Source organism: Silurus aristotelis (assembly GCF_946808225.1).
Source record: "Silurus aristotelis genome assembly, chromosome: 1".
Taxonomy (NCBI): Eukaryota; Metazoa; Chordata; class Actinopteri; order Siluriformes; family Siluridae; genus Silurus; species Silurus aristotelis.
Window position 1 is genome coordinate 8,031,504 of NC_139574.1, and position 24,125 is coordinate 8,055,628.

General features: G+C 40.1%; 1 protein-coding gene and 2 long non-coding RNA genes across 4 annotated transcripts; 2 read left to right on the forward strand and 1 right to left on the reverse strand.

Moving 5' to 3' along the window:
• The first annotated feature begins 205 nt into the window (after window positions 1–205).
• On the forward strand, window positions 206–6,659 carry LOC310730807. Its single transcript, XR_014534970.1, has 3 exons — window positions 206–1,361; window positions 1,512–1,731; window positions 1,829–6,659. It is a non-coding gene; the product is annotated as an uncharacterized lncRNA (long non-coding RNA).
• klf6a (Kruppel like factor 6a) lies at window positions 4,336–12,460 on the reverse strand. 2 transcript variants are annotated; one of them, XM_083548777.1, is made up of 4 exons: window positions 11,974–12,460; window positions 9,708–10,284; window positions 8,734–8,857; window positions 4,336–7,243 (listed from the first exon to the last, which is right to left on the reverse strand). In XM_083548777.1, exons 1-4 carry the CDS (start codon window positions 12,073–12,075, stop codon window positions 7,192–7,194), a joined length of 855 nt encoding a protein of 284 aa, XP_083404903.1. In that variant the 5' UTR covers window positions 12,076–12,460; the 3' UTR covers window positions 4,336–7,191. The 2 variants fall into 2 exon arrangements, with proteins under 2 accessions (XP_083404903.1, XP_083404904.1); XM_083548778.1 differs by lacking the exon at window positions 11,974–12,460 and adding an exon at window positions 10,392–10,576.
• Window positions 10,726–12,070, forward strand: LOC310730891. The gene is made up of 2 exons (XR_014535005.1): window positions 10,726–10,865; window positions 11,602–12,070. It is a non-coding gene; the product is annotated as an uncharacterized lncRNA (long non-coding RNA).
• Window positions 12,461–24,125: the final 11,665 nt, after the last annotated feature.

The window sequence follows — 24,125 nt, forward strand, 5'->3', positions numbered from 1 at the left end:
AGACATTTAAAGAATTAAAGAATGTGCATTTTATTTATTCTTTTGTTAAATAAGTGGTTATTGTTGTTCATGCTGTTCAGAATTAATTACCTATTAATTTTCCATCCTTGTTGCCATTATAGATATATAGCTATATTTATTTGTTTGTTTATTTATTTATTTACTCATTTACATAAATTATAAGGTTAGTTATTAAGTTTATTAGTTTTTTGTTTTCATCTTGTTTTATTGTTTTTATAGCCATCATAGATATCTCGAGTGTATATTTTATTTATATTTTTTGTCATTTCAATACATTTCATGTCCATCATATACACTAGTATAATATGCATCATTTTATTGTTGCTAAATGTTTAATTTTTTATATACGATGGAACGTAAAGTGGTATTTTTTCTCTCATTATTTAATCCTTATTACAAATCACATACAGCCAACATACTGTAGATAGTCCAGAAAATGTACAAATGTTGTTTTATATCGGGTTGAAAAAAGTGCAAAATTGCCATCCTTCCAGCCCCCACAAGGTCATCACTCAGTTCAACAGACAAAAGATGTCACCACACAATTATAACACACAACTGCATTTGAGTGTGGAGGTCAAGGGGCCAGATGACCAAGTCTTGTCTCTGGACTAAATCATAAGGTCAGCTTAAACAATATCACAATAAAAGTGGTCAAAAAAGACACTTTAGCCATCAAGGTTTTCTCTTTTTCGCTGGAAAGGCTAAAGATTTGTCTCTGTAATGTTCGTGTTTTGCTTGCAGCTCGAGGGAAAACATCTCTCTGACAGTCTTGTCTCCATACACAAACGAGCCATAAAAGCCTTTTTGGTTTGTTGTGATGGAAATTAATCTGTGTTGAAAAGGAAAGTGCACTGCTTCAGCCTGCATTTCTGGGCTCAGAAGTGTCTAATCACCCAAGACTATTTTCTGCCAAATGCTCTGATCCTTTTTTTCCCCCTGCTATTATTATGTTTTTCTTTTCTTTTTCTTTTTTTTTTTTTTCAGTGTTCATTAGCACTAATTGCAGCATGCTAATTGAGTGAAGCATCCACTTTGGAAACTTGATAACCCTTTTAAAAATATTTGTTTTAAATGAATGGATGGGACTCAGTCACAAACATAGAAGGTAATGATGATTATGATACTCATCCCGAGTTCTAGGTCATGAATGCATTATGGCATGATGACAGTGTGGTAATATTATACAACACTACTCGCATCCTAGTTACAGAAATCAGATACATAAATCAGCACCGACACCTCTTTGATTTCACTGAGGTTTGGACATAATACAGTTTTAGCTCATCCGCTTAAGTGATGTTTAGGAGCTGACTGTAAAGACAGATTTACTAATCCATGTGCAACTCATTCATTCATTTTCTCCCGCTTATCCGTAATTCGGGTCGCGGGGGCAGCAGTCTAAGCAAGCCCCCGCCTTCGACTGCTGCCCAATCCTCTACAGCACCGTCCCTTACAGTCCCTCCTGCAGGTGGTGAGCCCACGGGAAGCCATGTGCAACTAAAAGGTATAAATCAGTTACTATTTAGGAAATTTCTCTTTTAGTGCTTTAGCAAATACTTGACAAGGTCAAATCCAGACTTCCTCTTTATTCCCAGCCACAGATTCCAGTTTCTTCTGTGAGGCAGATCCAAGCAAAAAGTGAGCTATAATCGCTCCAACAGGCCCAGGGTCTTCACTGGGGGTCTCTGTCCTTTGGTACAAGTAAGTGTGATACTGCTATTGCAGGAGCTAGCTCTTAATAAAGCACTTGTAAAATGGTCAAGCCACATCATCTTAGTTTACCATGCAGTAAGTGACTCATTAGATTCTCTACCTGTATCCCCCAGCACTATTCCGGGCTCAATACCTACATCCCCGTGACCACAGATGAGGATAGACACACATATCAATATCATTTATTACTGATTTATCTATGTGAAGCTTTGAGATCATGTTCATTGTTGAAAGTGCTATACAAATAAAAATAAATTAAATAGATTGTCTGGTATATTTAGATATAACTTCAAGATCAAAACTTTACAAATGAGAGTTCAAGGTTCAGGTCACTAATTCATAGTCTATTAATGCTTTAATCTTTTTTGAGGTTCATGGTTGATCCTGAATCTGTCACAGGAACTCTGGAATAGAGTCAAGTGTTCCAGAAACTGCCGATCGCCTGGGTGTAAACACAAATTCACACACTTATTTACACCCGAGGGAACTTTGTACAGCCGATCTAGATATGAGCATGTCGGAAGGTGGGATGAAAGCAGAGAACCTGGAGGAAACCCTCACAGGGAGAACATGTGAATCTTCACACTAAGATTACCTGAGATAATCAAATGAATCCCTTGAGGCAGAAACGTTGTATTAAGAACTTGTTTTAGTCAGCGTTTCCGTTTGCTGAGAACTCTTTAAATCCCATTTTAACCCCTTTTAACAGGACACCACTGGAACACATGCATTGCATTGATTCCTTTACATCGGCAAGTTGCCTAAACAGCTGTCTTCTCCTTTCTTTAGAGCTACTTAAGGGCTGATACTTCAAACACACTGATAACCCACCACCCCCCACCCCCCGCCATCGCCCTCTGGCAAAGACACGCTTTGAAGCTAAGACATTGACTCTAATTTTTTAATACTCTATGCCACGGCCCACCTTTGCACTTATCAAGCAAATACATGGCACCAAATATGATGAGACATGGCGAGTTGCTTGCTTTGTTCGCCATGCAGAGGCCATCGCTTCTTTTCTGGATGGCTTTGTGTTACGCTGAGGTGAGAAGGTGGTAGTGACTTCCTTTATTAATGTATCTCTTGTGCATTAGGTTAAGAAGGACGTCATGTGGTTTAAAACTTTAAGATGATTTATCAGCAAAAGTCTAATCCGGGAATTTAAGGATTCCCAGGATAAAAAAATGGGAACACGGTGGACTTGTGGCAAAAATACGCAAGGTTGGGAAAGTTTGGTGCAATCCTCATTTTTATCACCATTAGTAACAATCACAAGAGACACGATCAGAGCCGTAAAACTTACCACCACCTCCGTCTAGTTGAAATTCTCTTTATGTTTAATGATTCATTCAGGCCCTTTTTGACCTTTAAAGGCGTGATGTATCTATGCAACTATCTGGTCATGCATAACAATGCCTGAGATATCAGTACAGTACCTTGCAGATAAAAGAGTGTATGTCGAAAGCTATCTGTTTCTATGACATTGCTATTTATTAGCACAGAACCAGGAAACAGGTTTATGGCTCCTGGAATAACATCATTACCGTTTTCACATATTAGCGATTCTACAGTTTCACTGTAATACCCTGACTCTACGAAAACACATTTAGTATGCAATTCATACGGCCTACATTTTAATAATTATCCGCAAAAGCCCTTTTGATTAACGTTCAATGGGGAACATTATCTTATTTGTATCAAATAATCATCTAACAGCCATGTAAATACATGATGCTAATTAAGTGCCAAGGGCAGCCCCTGATGCTGATGGGTAATTTGGGTGGCTTTGATCGTGACTGGTCTCTGTGTTGACTGTAGGGAGAAGCAGAAACCATTCTTTTTTCTTTTTCCAAGGTTTAGCGATAGAGTCAGGTCTTGTAAACACATTCCTTTTAACTAACTCTGGCAAAGAGGTTATTGAGTCAGGTTTCCTCATTTAGATCCCAGGTTGTAAAAAGGTGTAATTTGCCATTACATTCCAGCAAAGTGGGAAAACACATTTTGTGTTTCAACAAGGATGCGGAAGACCTCGTCCACGTCGAATTTTGTAGAATAGTGAAATAAGTGAACAACAACAAATGTGCTAAGAATAATTTTTCATATCTTGTTTCTATTCAGGTGACACCAGCTAGGAAATTCTAGCAGGCAGAGGGGATATAAACAGGAATGTACCACGTAATTAATATAGTGGTGGATGACACAGCAATTTTTTCCTCAGAAGTGCATCGTGAAACTGTAAAAAAAATGATCAAAGGGAGGTTGAGGTCACGTGACCACGGTCCCGCCTTCTTCTTTTCTATTGGCTCACGAGTCGAATATTTACCACAGCACAAAGTAAGCGTTTCCTGAGGAAAATGCGCTACATTTCATGTCGCACGTCCTTTCCCCTTTAGTGAACTGGCTTTTGTGGCAGACGGATGTTTATTTACGTTTAACAAAAAAACGAAAAACCAAGCAAAATAACAGCAAAGCGCAGTCGCTTTCATATTACTGCAGCAAGAGATCAAACTTTGTATCAACGCAACATCTCCGAATCGTACATCTCAGCCCTTTTGCGTATCTACTGCCAAGAATTAAAGCAAAACAAGAAGCAAATGATGTCTGATAAGAATTTCTTATTATTCCAATAAAAAATACATTCATACAGAAATAGAACAATTTTGCAAAACAATTTCAAATAAAATTTATATAAAGAAGGAACAAATAAAAATCTTAGAAAATGCTTTTTTGTATCTCATTTGTAACTTTTATCTTTTTTTTCAATTTTGTACAAAGATTCAAGAAATAGACAACAGGAGAAGGTGTGAGAGGAAAAAAGTGTGATAGAAAGCGTCGGTTATAGTTACAAGCAAAAAATTAAAACAAAAACAAAAAAAAAATAAATGGGAGGCTTGATTAAGGCTCGATTACCGCTTGAATGCTGCTGGCCATTCTTTCCAAAAAGAGGATGTACTGTTCTTCTGCAACCGCTAAAGCCTCGCTGATTGGATTTTATAGCGGAGCTACTTCATGCTGATCCTCCTGCAGTGATCTGATCTAAAATTCATGTGCCTCTGCTGCTCGATTCCAGTAAGTCCCTGATATATACACAGTATTACTGTCTGTTGAGCTTTGTCTGGATTTTCTTTCTCTGTGTGTGAACATTACAGGAATGCACGTCATGCGTGATATTCAGGTGTTCTGATTGTAACCGATTGTAATCCTTAGTAAAGATTTTGATCTCACAGGGAGGACAAAAAAAATGCTTACAGGACATCCGATCGAGACAGAGAGAGCCAACGGGGGCTAAACTAAAAGGCATCAATTCAATGTCAGTAAATTTACATTGTACGGGATGAAAAGAAGCGATTCGTCTTGATCTTTCTGGATGCCCGTTCTCTGTTTCTGTAATACTGTTGCCAGGCTAAAACAACGCCGTCCAGACAGGTCAATAGCGAACTGTCGGAGTCAGCAGTCTGTGGCAGAATGTGTGCCAGCAAAGCCTTTAGTAATTCATTACACCGATGCGCTACAAGGCAAGGCCTGTCCTGCTAGAGCTTGTTAATTACAATAAATCATTACTTTTTTCCCCCTCTCTCTCTCTCTCTCTCTCTCTCTCTACATCTTGGTTGCAGGGGAGACAAGTCCAGGCCTCCGAACCACGGTGTCGAACAATGATGGCAAAGCAGCTGTTTTTTTTCTTTTTCTTAATTTTCCCCTTAAACCTTCTTGCACAAGAAGCAGCATTTCTGCACTCACCAAGGATTTTGTTTTTGCTTGCAATATGTCATTTTTTTAAAAGTATTAATTTACATACAGTGTTGTTAAACGGTCCGTAAGTGCTTCAATGTGTTTCGACTCCCACGTCCATACTTGCGTTCGATTGGTTTAAAAACAGCGTGTTTCTCTATGTGAGCGAGCGAGCGGGCGATTTTTTTTTTTTTTTTTTTGGGGGGGGGGGGACAAACAAACAAACAAGAAAAAGGTGCATTTTTTTCATAGGAAATGGAGCCTTAATAAAGCTGGATTCACTCATACAAGACAAGTGTGACCCCCAAAGACCAATCTATTCCACAGGACAAGGTCACTTGCATAAGGCACCATTAAGGTCAACAGTGCATTAATAACAGGTAAAAATGAAGGGTTGAAACGACAGAGAAAAAGAGAGAAAGAGAGAGCGAGACCATGATAGGGAGATGCAAGGAAGAGAGAATGAGTTGGAGATGAAAGAAGACGTGGGAAGAAAATAAACGCTAAGCAATAGTGGTTTTCCTCACAAAAAAAAAAAAAAAATAATTAAATTAAAAAAGCCCATTCGTGACAGGATTTTAAGAGAAGATTTATCAATCCATTTATGTACAATATATTGTAACATTTAACCATTCGTATTTAGCTGCACTTTATTGGAATCTATTAGCAGTCCTGATAACAAAGAACAGGAAAAGGAAATTTCAAAATAAAGAGTATAAACCCTAAGACCATGCAACACCTGTCTATGATAGTGAAGTTATAGTTTTTTTGTGTTTTATCTCTAAGCACACAGCTTATACAATGGACAACGAAAGAGCTTTTTATGTAGCCTGTCAACAAACAAGCTACCGAACACATTGCACATTTAGTAGCTGCACCAAACACCAAAAAAAATAAAAAAATAAAAAAAGCCACTTTCATTCATGAAGGGACTCTGAAGAGCCTCCAACTGCAAAGAGGAAGGGAAGGAAAGAGGGAAGTAAGGGGGAGTTAGCAAGGAAGGGGGGTGGGTTTGGTGGATGGGAAGGGGTGCATTTAGATGTAACCAAAGTCCCATCATCCCTTTGAGAACAGAGAGCCTGGGGGAAATTGGGGTGAGTCCCGGCTTCCACACTGACACTGAGCAGACGCTTTTTTTTTTTCTTTTCTTTTTCTTCCCCTTCCCATCGCAGGCTTTTGAGGGAAAAAAGAAATTCTCCCACACCATTCAGTCTGCTGCAACACACTGGTACTCCCCCTTCCTTCTCACGCACTATACACTTATCCTCACACTCCGCCAGCTCATGTTCACCCCCAGACAGGCTTTTTTTTTCTTTTTAATAAGTACCAGTGTATTGGTTGTCCAGGAGCTGTCCCAAAACAACATGCACCATATGACACACACCATCATTCATTCTTTTTTTTTTTTTTTTGTTTGTTTGTGGGGTTTTTTTTTTTTTTTTTTTGTGTCCTTCATTTGTCCTTCACTTTTCTTCTTGTTGACATGATTTCATCCCTCTCCGTTTGCATTTTTGTCTTTTTTTAATTTTTTTTTGTGTTTTTTTTTTTTTTTTTTTCCACAACCGCTCAGTAGGCCTTTCTCCCCGGAGAAATCCCGGAGGCACAGGGTACGGTGCAAAATGGCATGCTTTGGCTGGACACACACTCCTCCCCCTGACAAGGGCAGGGCAACCAGGAGGCTGGTCACGATACAACGAGAGCAAATCCGCACTTGCCACGACCTGCTCAGAGGTGCCTCTTCATGTGCAGGGCCAGGTGGTCTGACCTAGAGAAACACCTGGAAGAACAGAAAGAACATTGGGGTCACTCGTGATGGCAGGAAGCTTCATATGTGAACAAATATGAAGAACGGTTTCAGGATAGAAATACTATTACAGGTAATAGGAAGACTATTCTTTTTCCCAGCATCCTTAGTAACTGCCTGGTCAGGGTTCATTTAACTTTTTTTAAAAGTTACAGAGTTTATATTTTAGAAGAATTCGAATTTTGTGGACAAAAAAGGTCAGACATCTACAAGCCAAAATAATAAATGAATTAATAATAAATAAAATAAATAAAAATGAATAAATAAAATTGAAAATGTCCCACGGATAGTAGGAAGACTACATCCTTAGTTACTGCCTGGTCAAATTATTGTTAAATTATTGTTCTTTAGCTTTTTATAAAAAATAAATAAATAAATAAATAAAATAAATAAACAATTTAAAAAAAAAATCATATAGGCCTTTACAAGCCAAAATAATACATTAATTAATAATAATAAAAAAATTAAAAAATAAATACAATTAAAGATTAAGTCCCATGGATAGTAGGTAGACTACATCCTTAGTTACTGCCTGGTCAAATTATTGTTAAATTATTGTTCTTTAGCTTTTTATTTAAAAAAATCCAATTTTGTACAAAAATAAATAAATAATAAAAAATAAATAAACAATAAAAATGAAAAAATCAAATAGGCCTTTACAAGCCAAAATAATAAGTGAATAAAAAAATAAAAAAAAAGCAATAAAAATAATAATAAAAAAAATTAAATAATTAATTCGGAACTCGAGTGAGGTAGCAGAGTGCGAGAAACTATCATGGGGATTATATGCAATTAGGCCACACCCACAATAGGTTTAAAATTCAAAACAAATGTAGATCTGGGGGACTTTCGAGGACATCCCTATAATAATTATATTCAATATACAGGAACCGACTTTTTTTTTTTTGCTATAATAACTTAAAAATGTTTACAAATGAAATCGAATATCTCATGAGAAACATGACGCCGATTAACATTTGTCCGAAATGTCCCATCAAAAACAAAGTGATGGCCTTTTCTCGATTTAACCCGGAAAAACTGAGCAGATAAATCTTTTTAAAGGCTAACGATTCTAAAAAAACGAGAGCGGCGCCGCTAAAAGAGCCGAGATGCCGTTTGTAACTGTTCAAACGCTCGGCGCATTCGCTCATAAAACCCAGTCAATATCAATATTCGGGAAATACGACACTGTTGTCATTGCTCTTTGAAGCACTTAATCCGATTAGGCAATTAAGTGATGAAATCCGAGCATAATGTGACGACTGCCATCGATGAACAGATAAAAAGGAATCAATGGAGAACGCCGGATTGCGAAATCTATTGTATTTCGTGTCGGCGCACATCAAAGGCGCAGGCAGGCTTCTGTGGAAAGAGGCGAAGAACGGGACACGATAACTGTCACCGAGAGAGAGAGAAAGAAGGAAAGAAAGAGAGAGAGAGAGAGATGGGGTGAGAGAGCGTACCTGTCACAGTGACTGCATTTAAATGGCTTTGCACCCGTGTGCTTCCTGAAGTGCCGGGTTAGCTCATCGCTGCGTGCAAAGCGCCACTCACAGCCTTCCCATGAACACCTGTACGGCTTCTCACCTGCAGACGAGAAAAAAATACAGAAACACCTTCAGGGAAAAGCCAGCAGGAAAACGACGTGAAGAATAGAAGAAAAAGAGCTGATGTCGTCATGTTTAGTTCTAGCATTTACACTCCCACACATAGAGGTTCGGGTCGGATTGCATCATGACTGTGTAAATATTTTTTTTCCCCTTCCTGACGATCAGCAAACAGGATTGGTTTCACTTCAGACAAGTATGAATTTTTTTTTTTTTTTTTAAGAGCGTGAAAAGGAAAGCTCTGGCCACCCGCTTCTCCCATTCAAACGTCTGGCTCTTTCCCATGACGAAACAGTGTTTTGGTAAAACAGGTTTCTTTCCTCCCTCTAGGCCTCTGCCCCCTCTACCCCCCCTTCTCTTGCCTCCCTCCTGCCCGCCCTCCCTAGGGCATAGCCACATTCCAAACAGATTAGGTCACCGTTTAGCCACGCAGTCATGTGAGACAAATATGCCAAGAGAGTCAATGCTCTTTCAGCTGCAGGGGGAAATGGCTGAGTGAACTCACAACATCATTGCACAACTACTAAAGTGGAACTGATAAATGTCACTCGGACGTGAAGTTTCGGTCTCATCCTGATGACGTCCAGCGTGCAAACCCGCGTCTCGACTCACGCGTTAGCGCCAGCCTCCATTACTTCCATAGAGTTGCAAAGGTTTGGTCAAAATTATGGAAACACTGCAGGGGCATTTTGTCTGGAAAATTATTAAGAAAACCAAAACATGAGCCCGTTTGGAATTCCCCCTTCTTGATAAACTGGAAAATACCCAACATCGGTGACACGATCCATTCCCCAGACCCAAACACATCAACGTGAAACGAAGCGTCTTACCTGTATGAGTCCGTTGATGTGCTTTTAAGTGTGAACTTTTCGTGTAAACTTTGCGGCACCCGTTGAAGTGGCACCTGTGGACCCTCCTCCTGCCGTCCGGAGACGCATCACCTCCAGGCAAAGGCAGTTTATCCGAGCCCTTGGCCGTTCCACCGTGCCTGGCTTTACCAGCTACATGCAGTTCAGTGTTTATGGACCCCCACAGCTGAGGGATTCCCGGTTCCTGCAGCGCCTCCGGGGACGACGGCGGCGTAGCGATGATGGACGAGGCCAGGTGTCCCGAGCCGAGAGGGTTTGAGCCGAAGATGTGCGTCGGCGAGAGCTCCTCTGAGCTGTCCGACACCTCGCTGCTGGCGTCGGAGTTCACGCTGCGTGTCTCCGACATCGGGCCGTCCTGAGCGTCCTCTTCCTTGACGTGAACGAGATCGGCGGGCGAGTTCGAGTCCATTTCGGCCTTTTCGCCGTCGCCGCACGCCAAGATCAGTTTGCTCCACAGGTCCTCCTGCGGGTCGAACTTGAGCTCGGATGCCGAGACGTACGGCTCACTCTGCAGGTAGCGCTCCAGCTCCAGACATGTCTGACGTTAGAAGACACAAACTCAGGGTCAGAACAAATTCACAATCTGGTGGTTTAGAACGTTCACTTCCAAGCATTTTAATACATGACTGAGATGAATAAACCAACTTGACACTGCATGACAAACTGTTCACCAACGCCACTTCAAGATCTTCCTGCCCAAGTCAAACGCTACACCTAAATCCAATTATGGGACTCATGGCTTGATTGTTGCCCAAATTTAGCTTTGCTAAAGTGTACAATCGTCAGGCCTCGTTCTGAAAGACTAACATTTACTCTGTGGTAACAGAAGCACAGTGAGTCATACGCTGGTTTTAGAGTCCTTTTAAGGAAGCCGCAGCACTTCCTCCATCTCTGCTTCTGCAGAGTTTCCTCATTCGAGCTGACACGCCATGGATATCCTCCACTTTTACACCACCAGCTATCGCTTTTTAACGTAGACCGCCGATCTGACACAGGGACAATCTGAAACTTTTCACTTCGATGATGCTGATGTTCGTTCAGCAACAAACAAACCGCAGGGAACATCTACACTGGGTTCCTCGATGGTTCTTCGCACGAAATCTGGGGTATGATACAAAGGTTGCGTAGATCTTTACCTTGTTGATAATCTCAGATATAAAAACAAACCAGAAGGTACTGTTTGAAAGTGTAAAAACAGGACAGTTGAAAAAAAAAAACAGGACACACATCACTGTAAACCCAAATCATCTCCAGGAGCAGGTTAAACCTTTGGTTTTGGGTCTGGCATCTTACCAAGAAATGTGCTACACTGGTAGTGGTCCTTTTCTTTTTTTTTTTCTTTCTATCATGCACAGACTGAACCGTTGGCTGCGTACCAAAAACCGCATACTTCCGCCCTATAGTCAAAGTAGTACGCCACCTATTGAGGATATAACAACCGTGCGCGCGCGCGTGTGTGCGTGTGTGTGTGTTTTGGCATGAGCACTGTTAAGTGCGAAAGTATGCAGCTGCTAAGCCGTTACACACACACACAGTTTAAGTTTAGGCTTATTTTCCCTCATCATCGTTCTTATTTCCAACTAAAGATCATTTGCAGAAGGCGCGCGCGCTCCTCACTTCGCTACTAACTGGTGCTGTATGCGTTATTTGTGGCATTGCTTGAGCTCGGAAAACACACACACACACACACACACACACACACACACACACACACACACACACACACCATTCTGCATTTCCATCCTCTTTTAAAAGCAAATGAAAACCATGCTCATCAACCTCCCTGGTTATAATAATAATACTAATAATGATGACGACAATAATAATGAGCTGTGTTTTTTTTTTTTTTTGACAGCTCGCGCCCCTTTGCTGCTCCGGGATCATCTCGTGCGCAGTGCAGGAGCAAGGATGCAACGATTCCGACTCGAGTTCAATTCGTGCAATTCACCCCAAAAACACACGTGGGAGTGTTTGCGTCTATTTCTCGTGTTATTCTGATCAGCGTTGAGGGATCGCGTGCATGCAAGCAAGCAAGCAGGAGGACAGGCGCGCGCGCTCTCTCTCTCGCGCGCACTCGCGCGCGCGCGCACGCAAGTAAGAGGTTTTGTTCGGATCACTTTTTTCTTTCATTTTTTTTGGGAGGTGGGGGAATCGAAAACATAATAATAACAGTTAGGAAAAAAATAAAGTAAAATCATTGAGAAAACGCGTGCACTCGCTACCTCACCTGTTGCCAGTATTCCTCCAGCGACGGCAAGGCTGAGAAATAGCCGGTGTCGTGGACGATCTGCAGCTCCTGGAAAATGCTGCACATGGGCAGAACATCCATGGCCAAAAAGAAAAAAAATCCCGAGCTCTTGAAGAAGACACACACGGAGGAAAAAAAAAAAAAAAAAAGTGAAAATAAACGAAGGGAGAAGATCTGAAGAGATCGCAGGAGACCCTGAAGCTGAGTCTCGTCCGTGCACAGCGCCTGAGATCTCTCACATTGGACGCGTGAAGACGGAGAGCAGTGCGGCGGATGCGTGCGGCTGCGAGGAAGAAGAAGAGCGTCGGCGCTCTCTGTCAAAAAACTTCCCTTATTCAAACCTCGCTGCGTGCTCGCTCGAGCTCCGCCCACGTGAACAGCCCGTGACGGCGCGAGGCTTTTTTTTCTTTTGCCCCAACCCACCACCACGTCCCGCCTCCCCCCCCCTCAAACCACCGCTTTGCCCCGCCCCTCATCACGCGCGCGCCGCCAATCGCACTCCGAGCGCATAATGATATCACCTCGGGCCAATCGCGGCGTCGCCACGAAATCAATTCATAGTCCCGCGGCGCTGATTGGCGCGTTCGAGTGCCCCAGCGTCGTCGCTGATTGGCCGGCTATTTTTAGCCCTTTATATATATGAAAACGCGCAACAAGCGCTCGGCTTTACCACAAGCCCGTGTTTCACCACAGGGAGCGCAGTGCCACTTTGCTGTTCCTTTTTTTTTTTTTTTTTTTTTTTTTTTTTTTTTGACTTTCTTGTCAGAAAATAATTGAAATAACACAAACGCGATTTATTTATTTGTTATGATTTCTTTTGTTTGCATATCACTCAGAACATCCAGTTAAAAATAAATGAATAAATAAAAATGGACTCCTATGTAAACTACTAATCAAGTGGCCCTTTCTATACAAGGCATTCTGGACAGTTTTTAAGACCAAAACAATAAATATATAGGCACGTCACATTTAAACCGGATCATCTCTTTAACTTTAGATAGAAAAGCGAAGTTTCAGAAGCACTTCAGCCGAGTTCTGCCACATCGCCTCTGACTCAACCCGTGGTGACTAAAACTGTGGTTATTTAAGGTCAGCACTCGGAATATGCACATAACAGCTTTGTTAAGAAACTGGTTTCGCTCAAAACTGGTTTCTGGTTTCAGTAAAACAAAATTTCGAATGGCTCTGTACTTCCCATCCAGATTGAGATAGGGTCAATGAGTAGCTACGACCCAAACCCCCCCCAACACACACACACACACACACACACACACACACACACACACACCCCATGAAATGGCTCTTATGGACTTTTGGATTATTAGCCGTTAGATTTTTAACATACTTTAGAGCACTCTCTGACTCTGAGTTTGCACGTTTCACTCGATTTCAGTTTAATGACCAAAAAAAAAAAATTACTTTGTCTAAAAGGAGTTCAGGGCTCAAATTCTATTTAGAAATTTCATTCATCAGACACGTGCAGAACCCCAAGCGTACTTTTTCTACTCTGTGAGGTGATCTGGGTCCGGTTCCAAGTACACTCGCAGAAAGATTTCACGCTGAATCAACCCAAATGCAGGAAGCGGACCAAACATGATGTGTATTTTGGGTTGTGGGTGATGTTTGTAAATGCGAGCTGCTACACTGAGTTGTGAGCTGCAGCTGAGCCTAAGGGCAGAGCAGTATAAGTGCTAAAGGTTCTGTACTAAAAGGAGATAATAAACAGCTGATGAGATACAAACATTTTTTAAACTAGCTTTATTCGCTAAGTTAGCCCTTGAATAAAATGCACCACATGGGTCCACAAGTTATTATATCTTGTTGAAGTAATGCATATTTAGGTCACTTGTACAGTACAAGTGTAGGAGAAATGGGTTTATTCAAAAACCCATGTTTTGAGATTATTAGGTTTGTCTTCAAAGCTAAAATCATGTTTAGAAAACTTGAAGTAATGCCCTTAAGAGAGCATTTGAAAAGTACTTGTGAGAATGGGTCAGCTAGAAGTTATTAGTTTTCAATGAGAAAATGTTCTGTAGGTAAATCTGAACAATGTAGAGTTTGCTTTTCAAGTGTTCTAAGTAAAAATAATACAAAATAAATACATTTTAAAAACTAGAACAGTTCATTCATTGATTAAAACTTTCAGAAAGTAAGTCAGTGTAGCACTTTTTGGCATTGTCCATAGTGGCGAACCCTTCCTGAGTACAATGTAAAAAACCTACATTGCACATTTTGGCATTAAATAACTAGAAAGCTATAAACTGTCTATCCAAAGAACCTTTGAGAAACCCTTGAGACAACAAGTCAGTCCAGCACCCTTAGGGGTTGCATGGTTTTCTGTGGGAACATTTATCATGTTCCCTGCAAAACACTACACTACGCGGTCTGACTTTGAAACGCCCTAAATATTAATAAATAAATAAATAATAACTTATTAGAAAACGTGTGTTGCTTAACATGCAAAATATTCTTGGGAAAGTTTCAAGAGATTGGGTCAATATTTAAGCGCTGTTAGGGTTGTCCTCTTGGTGACGGCCTTCTCTGCTATCCTGTCAGGCCCTATACTATTCAGTTTGCCTTTGAAACATTAGGATAAAAACATTTGGAAAGCTGGGAATGTTCCTGTTCCACAGAACTGGGTGTTCAGCTGTAAGAAAGACAAAATGTGGATTTTATTTGGGTTTCTTGGCATTAGCCTTGTAAGCACTGACAATGTTTCCTGTCACAAAGTTATCTACACTCTATTTAGAAAAGAAATGTGCACATTTTTGTCATTTTTTCTGTAATTAACAACGTGTATGTCAGAGCATTGTGGACTTTGAAGTTAGTGAGCAGCAGCCTACCTATTCAGCACAAGGTAGGCCTACACATGCCTGTGTTGTCTTATCAGCCTGGACCACTGGAAGAACTGCAAATTGGCTGACAGGCTGTGTGTCTAGTCCATGGCAATCAAAGGAAGTCATTTTTACATCCTGTTTTTGAGGACTGTCATTGAGCAGATAGCAGAACAGAAAGTTTTCACTCTTCCTCGCTTAGTCATAGAACTTTTCCAAAAAACCAGATTTGTTTCTAGTGAAAACGCAACAGTTTTTTTTTTTTTTTTTGGTTACGGATAAAAACCGGCAAACATATATTGAACTTTTTACCTACAGAGTTTTGCATTGTGGAACATTGTCACATGGCTTCACATTTTTTTTTTTATCTAGTCTATGAATGTAAGAGCTGACTCCATGGCGCAAAAATAGTTGCAAAATTCTATATGAAGAAACACGTCGCATTGCATAAAGCGTAGGAAGTTCATTTACACAGCAGCCTGTTACTGAGTTAAACAGAGAAGTGACAAACAACAGTTTGAGAACAGAAGTCCATTGTATGCTGTTGCTGTGTAGTCGGGTGCTATCCTCTGGAGAACTGAATCCCCATTGTGGCTCTCAGCTGAGGGCATATTTCTAGGTTGCAGCATCTGATTCAGTCATATGGTGATGTCTTTGGAGCTTCACAGCCTTCAAAGCCATTTCAGAGATTTTTTTCAGTGGCTGCCTGTCTCTATGGAAGTGCTGCAACTGTTCCAAATCGTGTCAAAGGGCAGACATGTCGGACAGTCTCTCCATCTTGCCTCCACTGAAACTGAAAGGGCATTATTGAAGACAGATCCTTAATCTCGTATGTCCCTTTCAGCCTGCCAAGATGTCATTTTTCTCCTTCATTCTGTTTTGGAGGAAACTGGACCCAATTTTGTGGACAGGAATCCGAGCATCTTAATGGCCCGCTTTATATTCACCAATCCGAAATGGCGAGAGTATTCATGCTGTCAGTGACTGAGACTAGACAGAATCACGGCAGGCCTCCGACGTGACCTCTGACACTATGCCCTGTGTTGAATGTGCCCTCTAGTTAGAACTGCAGACAATGTCATGTGACCTCATTATTATGAAAGTCTTACAAGAGACATTTAAAAGATGGGGTTAATGACTTGAGTCACGATTTTTTGTAGTTGTAATATTTCTTCTCGCATTCCAATCGGCTGTCCATAAAATATTAGTGTCTGAGGGACGTCTTGCTCTGCAATATGGGAAAAAATGATTGATGTGGACCAACAGCATCCAGCCGATCAGGACTGGGAGTTTCTAATAGATTAAGTAAAACTTCTGCTCTTGCAAAACAGTAGGTGCTAAGGCACTGTTTACATGTGTAAGGGGACTGATTTCTGAGGTAATATTAAAGATACTTAAAGGACAACAGAATGGAGGAGCAAAACCTTTGAATCCTGAGGGATTGAGGGCTTAAGACAGCAAAAATGAGCTTTTTCCATGAAGTGTATTCAGCTGCAGGGGAGGTGGTAGTTCAGTGGTTTAGGCTCTGAGGTACTGATTGGACGTTCAGAAGTTCGATCCTCGGGTATCGCCAAGATGCCACTCTTGGGGCCCCTGAGCAAGGCCCTTAACCCTTAGTTCTCATGGGGTGCTGTATCCTGGCTGACACTGTGCTCTGACCCCAGCTTCCGAACACCAAGAGTTAATTTTACTGTGTTGTAGGTCTTACTTTGATGTAGTTTGAGCATAAGTTTAAAAAGTGTTTCTATACAAAGTATCTATTTCTTCTCACTCGAGAAAATGTAGATAAAAAACATCTAAAATCTACCAAGATCTATTGGGTAAAAAAGCCTATTCACCTGATATGGACATGATACTTAAAAATTTGTTCTGTTTTTGGTAGCAGTTAATTTCACATCCTCTTTAAATTTTATTTTAAATAGAGTTCATTTGGATGAACTTTAACCCCGAAAAGAAATCCACAATTCTTAGAAGCGTGAGCTAATAGAATTCAAGTGAAATGGCTAAGAACTGCTGGTTTTACTGTTTCACTGTGGAATGAATGCTATTTTGCTTCTCATTCAGCAAGTTTTTTTTAAGTTTTTTTGGTAACCACAAATGAACCACAAAAACTTTTATTCCTGTGTCTTCGAAATATTTATTATATCATATTTTGAGAATTGTATTTATTCTATTTTAGTTGAGGTACTCTGAGAGTCCTGCACCAATTTAAAGATTAACTGTCCTTGGTGAGGGCCAAGTAAGGAAATTGATCATTCCTCAGATCTTTGCATAGCCAGCTTGTGTAAGGAAAAGGGTAAAATGCCAGGCTCTGGCTCTCTTCATGTTTTTCAAATAGCTTTGGCTTAAGTACCACGTTCAACCTCGCTAAGCAGGTGCTCATGAGTAATGGACAGGGAAAATACCCTTGAAACCAAAAGCTTGGCCATTTCTGGGGTTTTCTGGTGAAGCCACTGGGTTTCAGCTGCTCCAGCATGGAGTTTAATGTAAAAGAAACACAGTTTCTAAACAACCGAGTTTTCAAACTTTCCACACAGAAAACATATAATCTGTTTAGCTCAAGATAGAGCATTTCCAGAGGACGGGCCAAGTGCCGCCACGTCTCTTCTGACTCAAACACAATGACCTAATCTGTGGTCAGTTAAGGTCAGCATTTGGAATATGCACACAACAGCACTTTAAACAGCTTGACTTCGGCCAAAACGGAGTCCCAGAAGACTTGCTGTTTCCTAACTGCGCTACATAAAAGTTCTGATCTCCTGGCTCAGATCACATCTCATCTACCTCATGTTCATTCACTTTTTCATCTACAGGAACTGTTTTATTTTGGTCAGGGACAGAGTGGATCCAGAACACAGAGTGTGAAACAAGCATACACATGGTTTTCTTTCTACCATTCATGGCAGTCTTTACCTTACGCTTGCTTGTTTTATTTAGTATTTTATATACAACTTGGTCCCAATTCCCACACACCAATAAATAATATGATAGCTACCATCCATGGAGCATGAGGGCTAACACATGCTTATTCTGAGAGGAGGTTAGCAAATCACCTCCAAACTGCTGCTCAGGCTTCATTTTCTGAGAAAATCACTATTTACCCTCCTCCACCATACATTACTCTGGGACTGACAATCGAGGGAGGGAGGATGCCATTCCTCCTACGCAGAAAACATGACCATTACCAACTTTTGCTCTTTACTTCCAGCCCACAGCTTTAGTGACATTTGTATTCAAACTTCCACTGTCCTGATGATCACCCAAACAAGTGTTTTTTATAGAACAACTATCTCAGGAACCATATTGGTTTTGATCAGTGGTGGATGAAGTACACAAACCTTACTTGAGTTAAAGTAGAAATACACTCTAAAATATTATTTCAGTGAAAGTAAAAGTATTTGCCCTTGAAATGTACTTAAGCATCCAAAGTATTATGATTTATTATAGCTATAATGTTCCTATTATAATTTTTGTCAGCAATTTTTGCTTTATCAACTCAGTTTATGTGAAAAGACTCTAATTTTACTCTCAACTCACCGATCTATTAATATAATGATATTAAATATTTAAACAATGAATGATATCTATTACAATTATTATGAGCCCAAAACCGACTACAAAAAAAAATAAATGCCACAGGTGTTGTGACGAGTTCGAGTCAGGAGTTTCTCCATCATTTACTTCTCTCAAAATGTTCTGCTTGCTGTTGAACTGATGCTGAACTGTATGTTTGTGATAAGTAGAAACCACCAAGCGCCAATCGAAATGAGTTTAAAACTGAGCGTGTGCTCAACACTGATTGGTGGATTGCTGCATGTTTAAATTTTCATCCTCATAAATTAAAAAGAAAGACTGTTTTTGCAAAATGTAGTTGAGTAAAAAGTCACATATTTGACTTTAAAATGTAGAATGAAAGTTGAATGGAAATAGATCAGTAAAATACAGATACGAGAAATATCTACTTAAGTACAGTAACGAATTACATTTACTTCTCGTTACTGTCCACCACTGGTTTTGATATAAATAGATGTTTCCATAGCATATCCTAAAACCTTCTAATGATGTAAATGGGCAAGTTTAGTGGTCAACCACCAATATCATGGTAGTTTATTTAAAATTATAGGAATGTCATGAGCTCCTTTAAACAAAACTTAACAATTTATTTTTCCATTTCTCTCACTTTATGCCGAGCTAACGGCTTATCCAGACGGACACGAACCGACAAGATTCGTCTGAAGAGCTGAGCCATGGACAACTCTTAGCGTCTTTATCTCTCTCACCCACAGCCCAAACTTTATCACCATTATGCATCCCTCGCCACACAGTAGCCACAGGAAAGAGCAATTATTCGCAGGGCCCATTTTAATGCATCACTGTCAGAGCAATCAGTAAGTTGTTGTAGCCTTTTTTTTTCTTTCCTCCTTATCCTCCTTAAGTGATAGGACTGCATGGGAGCCCATTTATCCTGCAAGTACTCATCCGTTGATGTGTGCCCAAACAATTACGGGCTGTTCTTCTGCAGGAAGAGGTTTTCTCGAGTCTTTGCGTGGGGTCAGGGAATGGGCAAAAACTGGGGCCTATATGCAAATATACTGATTAGCCTTAAAACAGCTCAGAGACACAGCAGGCCAAGCATTGCCAATTAAATTTGCTGGAGTGAGGACCCATGCAAAAATGGCTGTGTTTAATTGAATCTGGACAAGTGCCGAAAAAAGTTAATTATACTTTCATTGTCCCTGAAGTAACATTGATATCATCACTGTTTTTTTTTTCCCCTGTAAAATTCTAATGAACAGATATGAGTTTAGCTATACAGTGCACTGGTGTGTGTGTGTGTGTGTGTGTGTGTGTGTGTGTGTGTGTGTGTGTGTGTTTCCCAAAGCTTCACTGTAATCACAGTGCAGTATTTATCAAAGACTCTCACCAGACCCATAGTGCACAATGACTTCTTATGTACTGTACCACTGGAAATAAAAAGTACAAAATCCTATATATTTCACAAAATAATCCTTAAACAAACAATTCATTCTGCTGCATACAAAAAAAAAAAATATAATAAAAAAGACGCACAGCTATTTATGAAAGCCTTGGACCATTGCAGAAGCTTAAAGCAAAATTTAAATAAATGAGTTGATTGGAAATCAATAGAGTGACATCAATCTTTCTCAGTGAAAGAGAAGAAGAAGGAGAAGGGGGGGGGGGGGGGGGGGTCGATATTCATTCTAATGCAACATATAAATAAGGATCATTTCAGCGGTGGTGTCGAAGCGTCACATAACCGATCGTGACCTGCAGCCTGCCAACGGATTCGCTCAGCGGTTATTGAAACGAGGCCTTAGCTGAGATAAGGTTACTGATAGAAACCATTTGTTTAGCATGTTATTGTTTTCAGAGTCATTGTTTTTAAAAAAATAAGCCTAAAAAAAACATAGAATGGTGACAGAATGGTTCAGCAAGAGTGTGTGTAAAGTGGCTGGTTAAAAAAAAATCCTCTATCGCTTTCATGGCATCGCAAAACGGCCTGTTTGATGAAAAACACACACACACACACACACACACACACACACACACACACACACACACACACACACACACACACACACACACACACACACACAAACTCCAGCAAAGAAACAGCACAGTTTAATTCCCTTAAGAGATTTGTCTGGCAAAGTAGAATCACAAACACTTACACTCCAAACACACACACAATCGGCAGTGAATCCTGGTTATTTCTTTAAAAAGGATGGCGATAAGAGGCTTTGATGCTGAATAAAGCGTACAGATCGTATGTGTGTCTGACGGTAGGGGGTCATTCGTGAAAAAAAAAGAAAGTGATGCTAGTAGTAGATCTTAAATGTAGTGGAAAATCTAGAGGACAGCTGAATGGTCATTGCTTCATGCAGCGCAGACTGTTTAGTGGCAAGCTGCTGTTTTGTTTTTTTCCCCCACTGCGATTTGATGAGCTTAAGGGTGCTGCGTTTTATTCCAGGACCAGGAATTTGAAGCATTTTATTATTTTCAGCGGCACTCTGTGGGAACTAACCCTTTTCCTCCCACCCTGTCAATTAGGGGGGTATTTTTAAACTGTGGTGTAAACAAATGCATAAGCCCTGAATTAAGGACTGGGTCAGTATGATGATTTTTTTTGTACCATCCAGGGTGGATGCTGTTTATCAGGTTACCCGGACTATGAATGCACCACGAAATGAGTTGTTTCACCAAAGCAGCTCTACATATTTGCACTGAAACCTGCTGCATTGGAATTAAACACATATAACTACATTCCATTGGAAAAACAATTGGCTTTAAATTGAAAGAATATATACCTTTTTTTTTTTTTTTTTTTTTTTTTTTTTTTTTTTTTTTTTTTTTCTGGTGGTCTAGTGGTTAAGATGCAGCGCTCCCACCGCTGCGACCCGGGTTCGATTCCCGGTCAGGGAACCATCCCCAGCCACTCTTAGTGCCGGTCCCAAGCCCGGATAAATTGGGGAGGGTTGCGTTAGGAAGGGCATCCAGCGTAAAACATGTGCCAAATCAAACGTGCGGAGGATCCGCTGTGGCGACCCCCTTTATATTCCTTGTTTTTTTTTTGTGGCCTGGGTGTAGTGCTTCAGTTTCCTGAGGTTCAGTGCATGTTAAAGCGCTTGAGCTTGGCTTCATCAGCTATACGTTCTTCATCACTGGATTAATCATTTAGACTAATTTGATTTGTTGAAGATTTGATACATTTTGTTTCTTCTTCTTCTTCTTTCGGCTGCTCCCATTAGGGGTCGCCACAGCGGATCATCCGTCTCCATACCACCCTGTCCTCTACATCTGCCTGTTTCACATCCAACTACCTGCATGTCTTCCCTCACCACATCTATGAACCTCCTTCTTGGCCCTCCTCTTTTCTTCCTTCCTGGTGGCTCCATCCTCAGCATTCTCCTACCGATATACCCCATGTCCCTCCTCTGCACATGTCCAAACCATCTCAATCTCACCTCCCTCACCTTGTCTCCAAAACGTCCTACATGCACTGTCCCTTAAATAAACTCGTTTCTAATCCTGTCCATCCTCATCACTCCCAAAGAAAACCTCAACATCTTAAATGTTTGTTTCTTTTTTAATGCCTGTAATTGTGCAGTACTTTTAGTATATACATTATCTAGAGAAACTATCTTATTTAGGCAACTGAGAGCTTGGAGGTTTAAGGGCCTTGCTTAGGGGGCCCCGCAGTGGCATCTTGGTTCTCCTGGGATTTGAAATCACAACCTTCTTACCCAACGTATTAACTGCTAGCTCCCACTTCTCATTCCATTTGCACTAAATGGTACACATTTTGAATGGTACAATTTTAATTTACAGTGAATTTACACTGGCTGGACCAAAAAACATCCAAGTATGTTCTGTTGGAGATCTACAGCAAGCTCAAACCATACTCTTTTTGAGCTCTCAAGAAAGCTACAGTAACTCAAATAGGTGCTCTTTACAAACAAAATGAGCTGAAAAGTATGTCAGAAGGAATAGCATGGTGTACCTGGAGGCAGATGGTTTACAGCTGGTGAAGATCACATCGGGTTCCTCTGTTGTCAGCCAGGAACCGGAATTCCATGCCTCAGCAGACACAGTTTCACACTGTTTCAAATCTTTACCTCTCCACTGTCAGTGAGGATGTGCGTGATGTTTGGTTAAGCAGCTGCAACCTCATTATACTCTCTAATGTGTGCAAATTGTGCGTATATTTTACTAAACGGTATATTTAATTTACCATTTTTTTTTTTTTCATTTCTGCTTTTTAATGAAGTAAAGTGATTATGATTTGAACAAGCACCTTAGAGCTCAGGTGGTTTCCTAATTCTTGCTATTGGATTTGTCTATAGACATTTTTAGTGATAGTGTTAGCATCGTGATGTGAAGCAATACCATTGTAATCAACAACATACCCATTATTTCTTTAGGTAATTTTATTTAAAATGAAGACTGCACTTGATCAACTTCATGCATTTGACAGACTCCCTTATCCAGACCGACTCACATTGATCTCATTTATACAGCTGACCAGTTGAGGGTTAAGGAATTTGCTCAGGTTTGAAGAATTGAACTCACAAGATTCTCATCATAAGTCCAACTTCTTAACCAATCAGCTACCACCTACCGAAATTACTGGCACAACTATAAATCTAGCAAATTACACAACAATGAATTAAACTGCAACTGCTCAAAACAATTTAAACTCTTAACAGCACCCATTAACACATGACCATCCTTTATTTTCTCAGGCAATTCAGATTTCAAGTTTGTTTACACAATCGAATTACCAGTCAGTACACTGGACTGTGACACATCTTTTAATCTTGAATTTGTTCAACCACATACAAAAAAAAAAAGAGGGACAAAGTTAAACAGCAGTATTTTATAGACGTGGAGTGATGATGCACATAGTGACATTTCACAATGCAAATAATTGTTACCTTTTACAAACTTTCCTGTCATTGTCTGAAAAAGACAATAAGGCTTGTGTAGGATAATTATGGGGTATTATGAAAACACTATCTATCTATCTATCTATCTATCTATCTATCTATCTATCTATCTATCTATCTATCTATCTATCTATCTATCTATCTATCTATCTATCTATCTATCTACATTTAGTAATCAATTAAATTGGCACAAATTAAATTGATAAAAAATTTTTTATAAGAAAAACGTAATTAAATTGTTTGAATTTGTAATTTAGAATTATCTAAAGACACGATCTATTTAAATGTTTCACTTATTTCAGCATACTTCAACATTCCTTTCATTCTTAGTTCATTTACTCCCTCGATATGCGGAATTGTCAGTGTTTTCTTCGTTTTAAGAGAATTTCTTGAAGCTGGACATAAAACACTAAAGAATATGTAGATTCAGCATGTGTATGTTCAGCATTAGCCACTAGCCACTCACTGGATAAGAGTTTTTAAAACAAATCTTATTTCTGGTACAGAGCGGGTAGCCACAGTGACACTGCGCTAACTCTCGTTTCTTTTTATATACCCCTGGCATTGATGTGTATGTGTTCAAGTTTAATTATAATTTAAATAATGTTCAAAGCGTGAGGCAGGGACTAAACAAACTTGCCATCTGCCACTTAATACGTTCTTAAAGAAGAACTCAGATTTGAACAATGTTCTACATGTAAAAGGTATTGCATTTGGTACACGTGTACCAAACCATGTACTATTACACCCCTAATGATACATCAACAAGCCACTGGTTGGAGCAGAAAAATAAAGTTATACAACCAAAGGTTCTTGTCAAAACAAAAAA

Coding starts and splice junctions, on each gene's coding strand:
- klf6a (XM_083548777.1), bottom strand. CDS start 12,075: ATGGATGTTCTGCCCATGTGCAGCATTTTCCAGGAGCTGCAGATCGTC. Junction 10,285..11,973: donor TGGAGGAATACTGGCAACAG/GTGAGGTAGCGA, acceptor TTCTAACGTCAG/ACATGTCTGGAGCTGGAGCG. Junction 7,244..8,733: donor AAATGCAGTCACTGTGACAG/GTACGCTCTCTC, acceptor CTGTTCTTCCAG/GTGTTTCTCTAGGTCAGACC.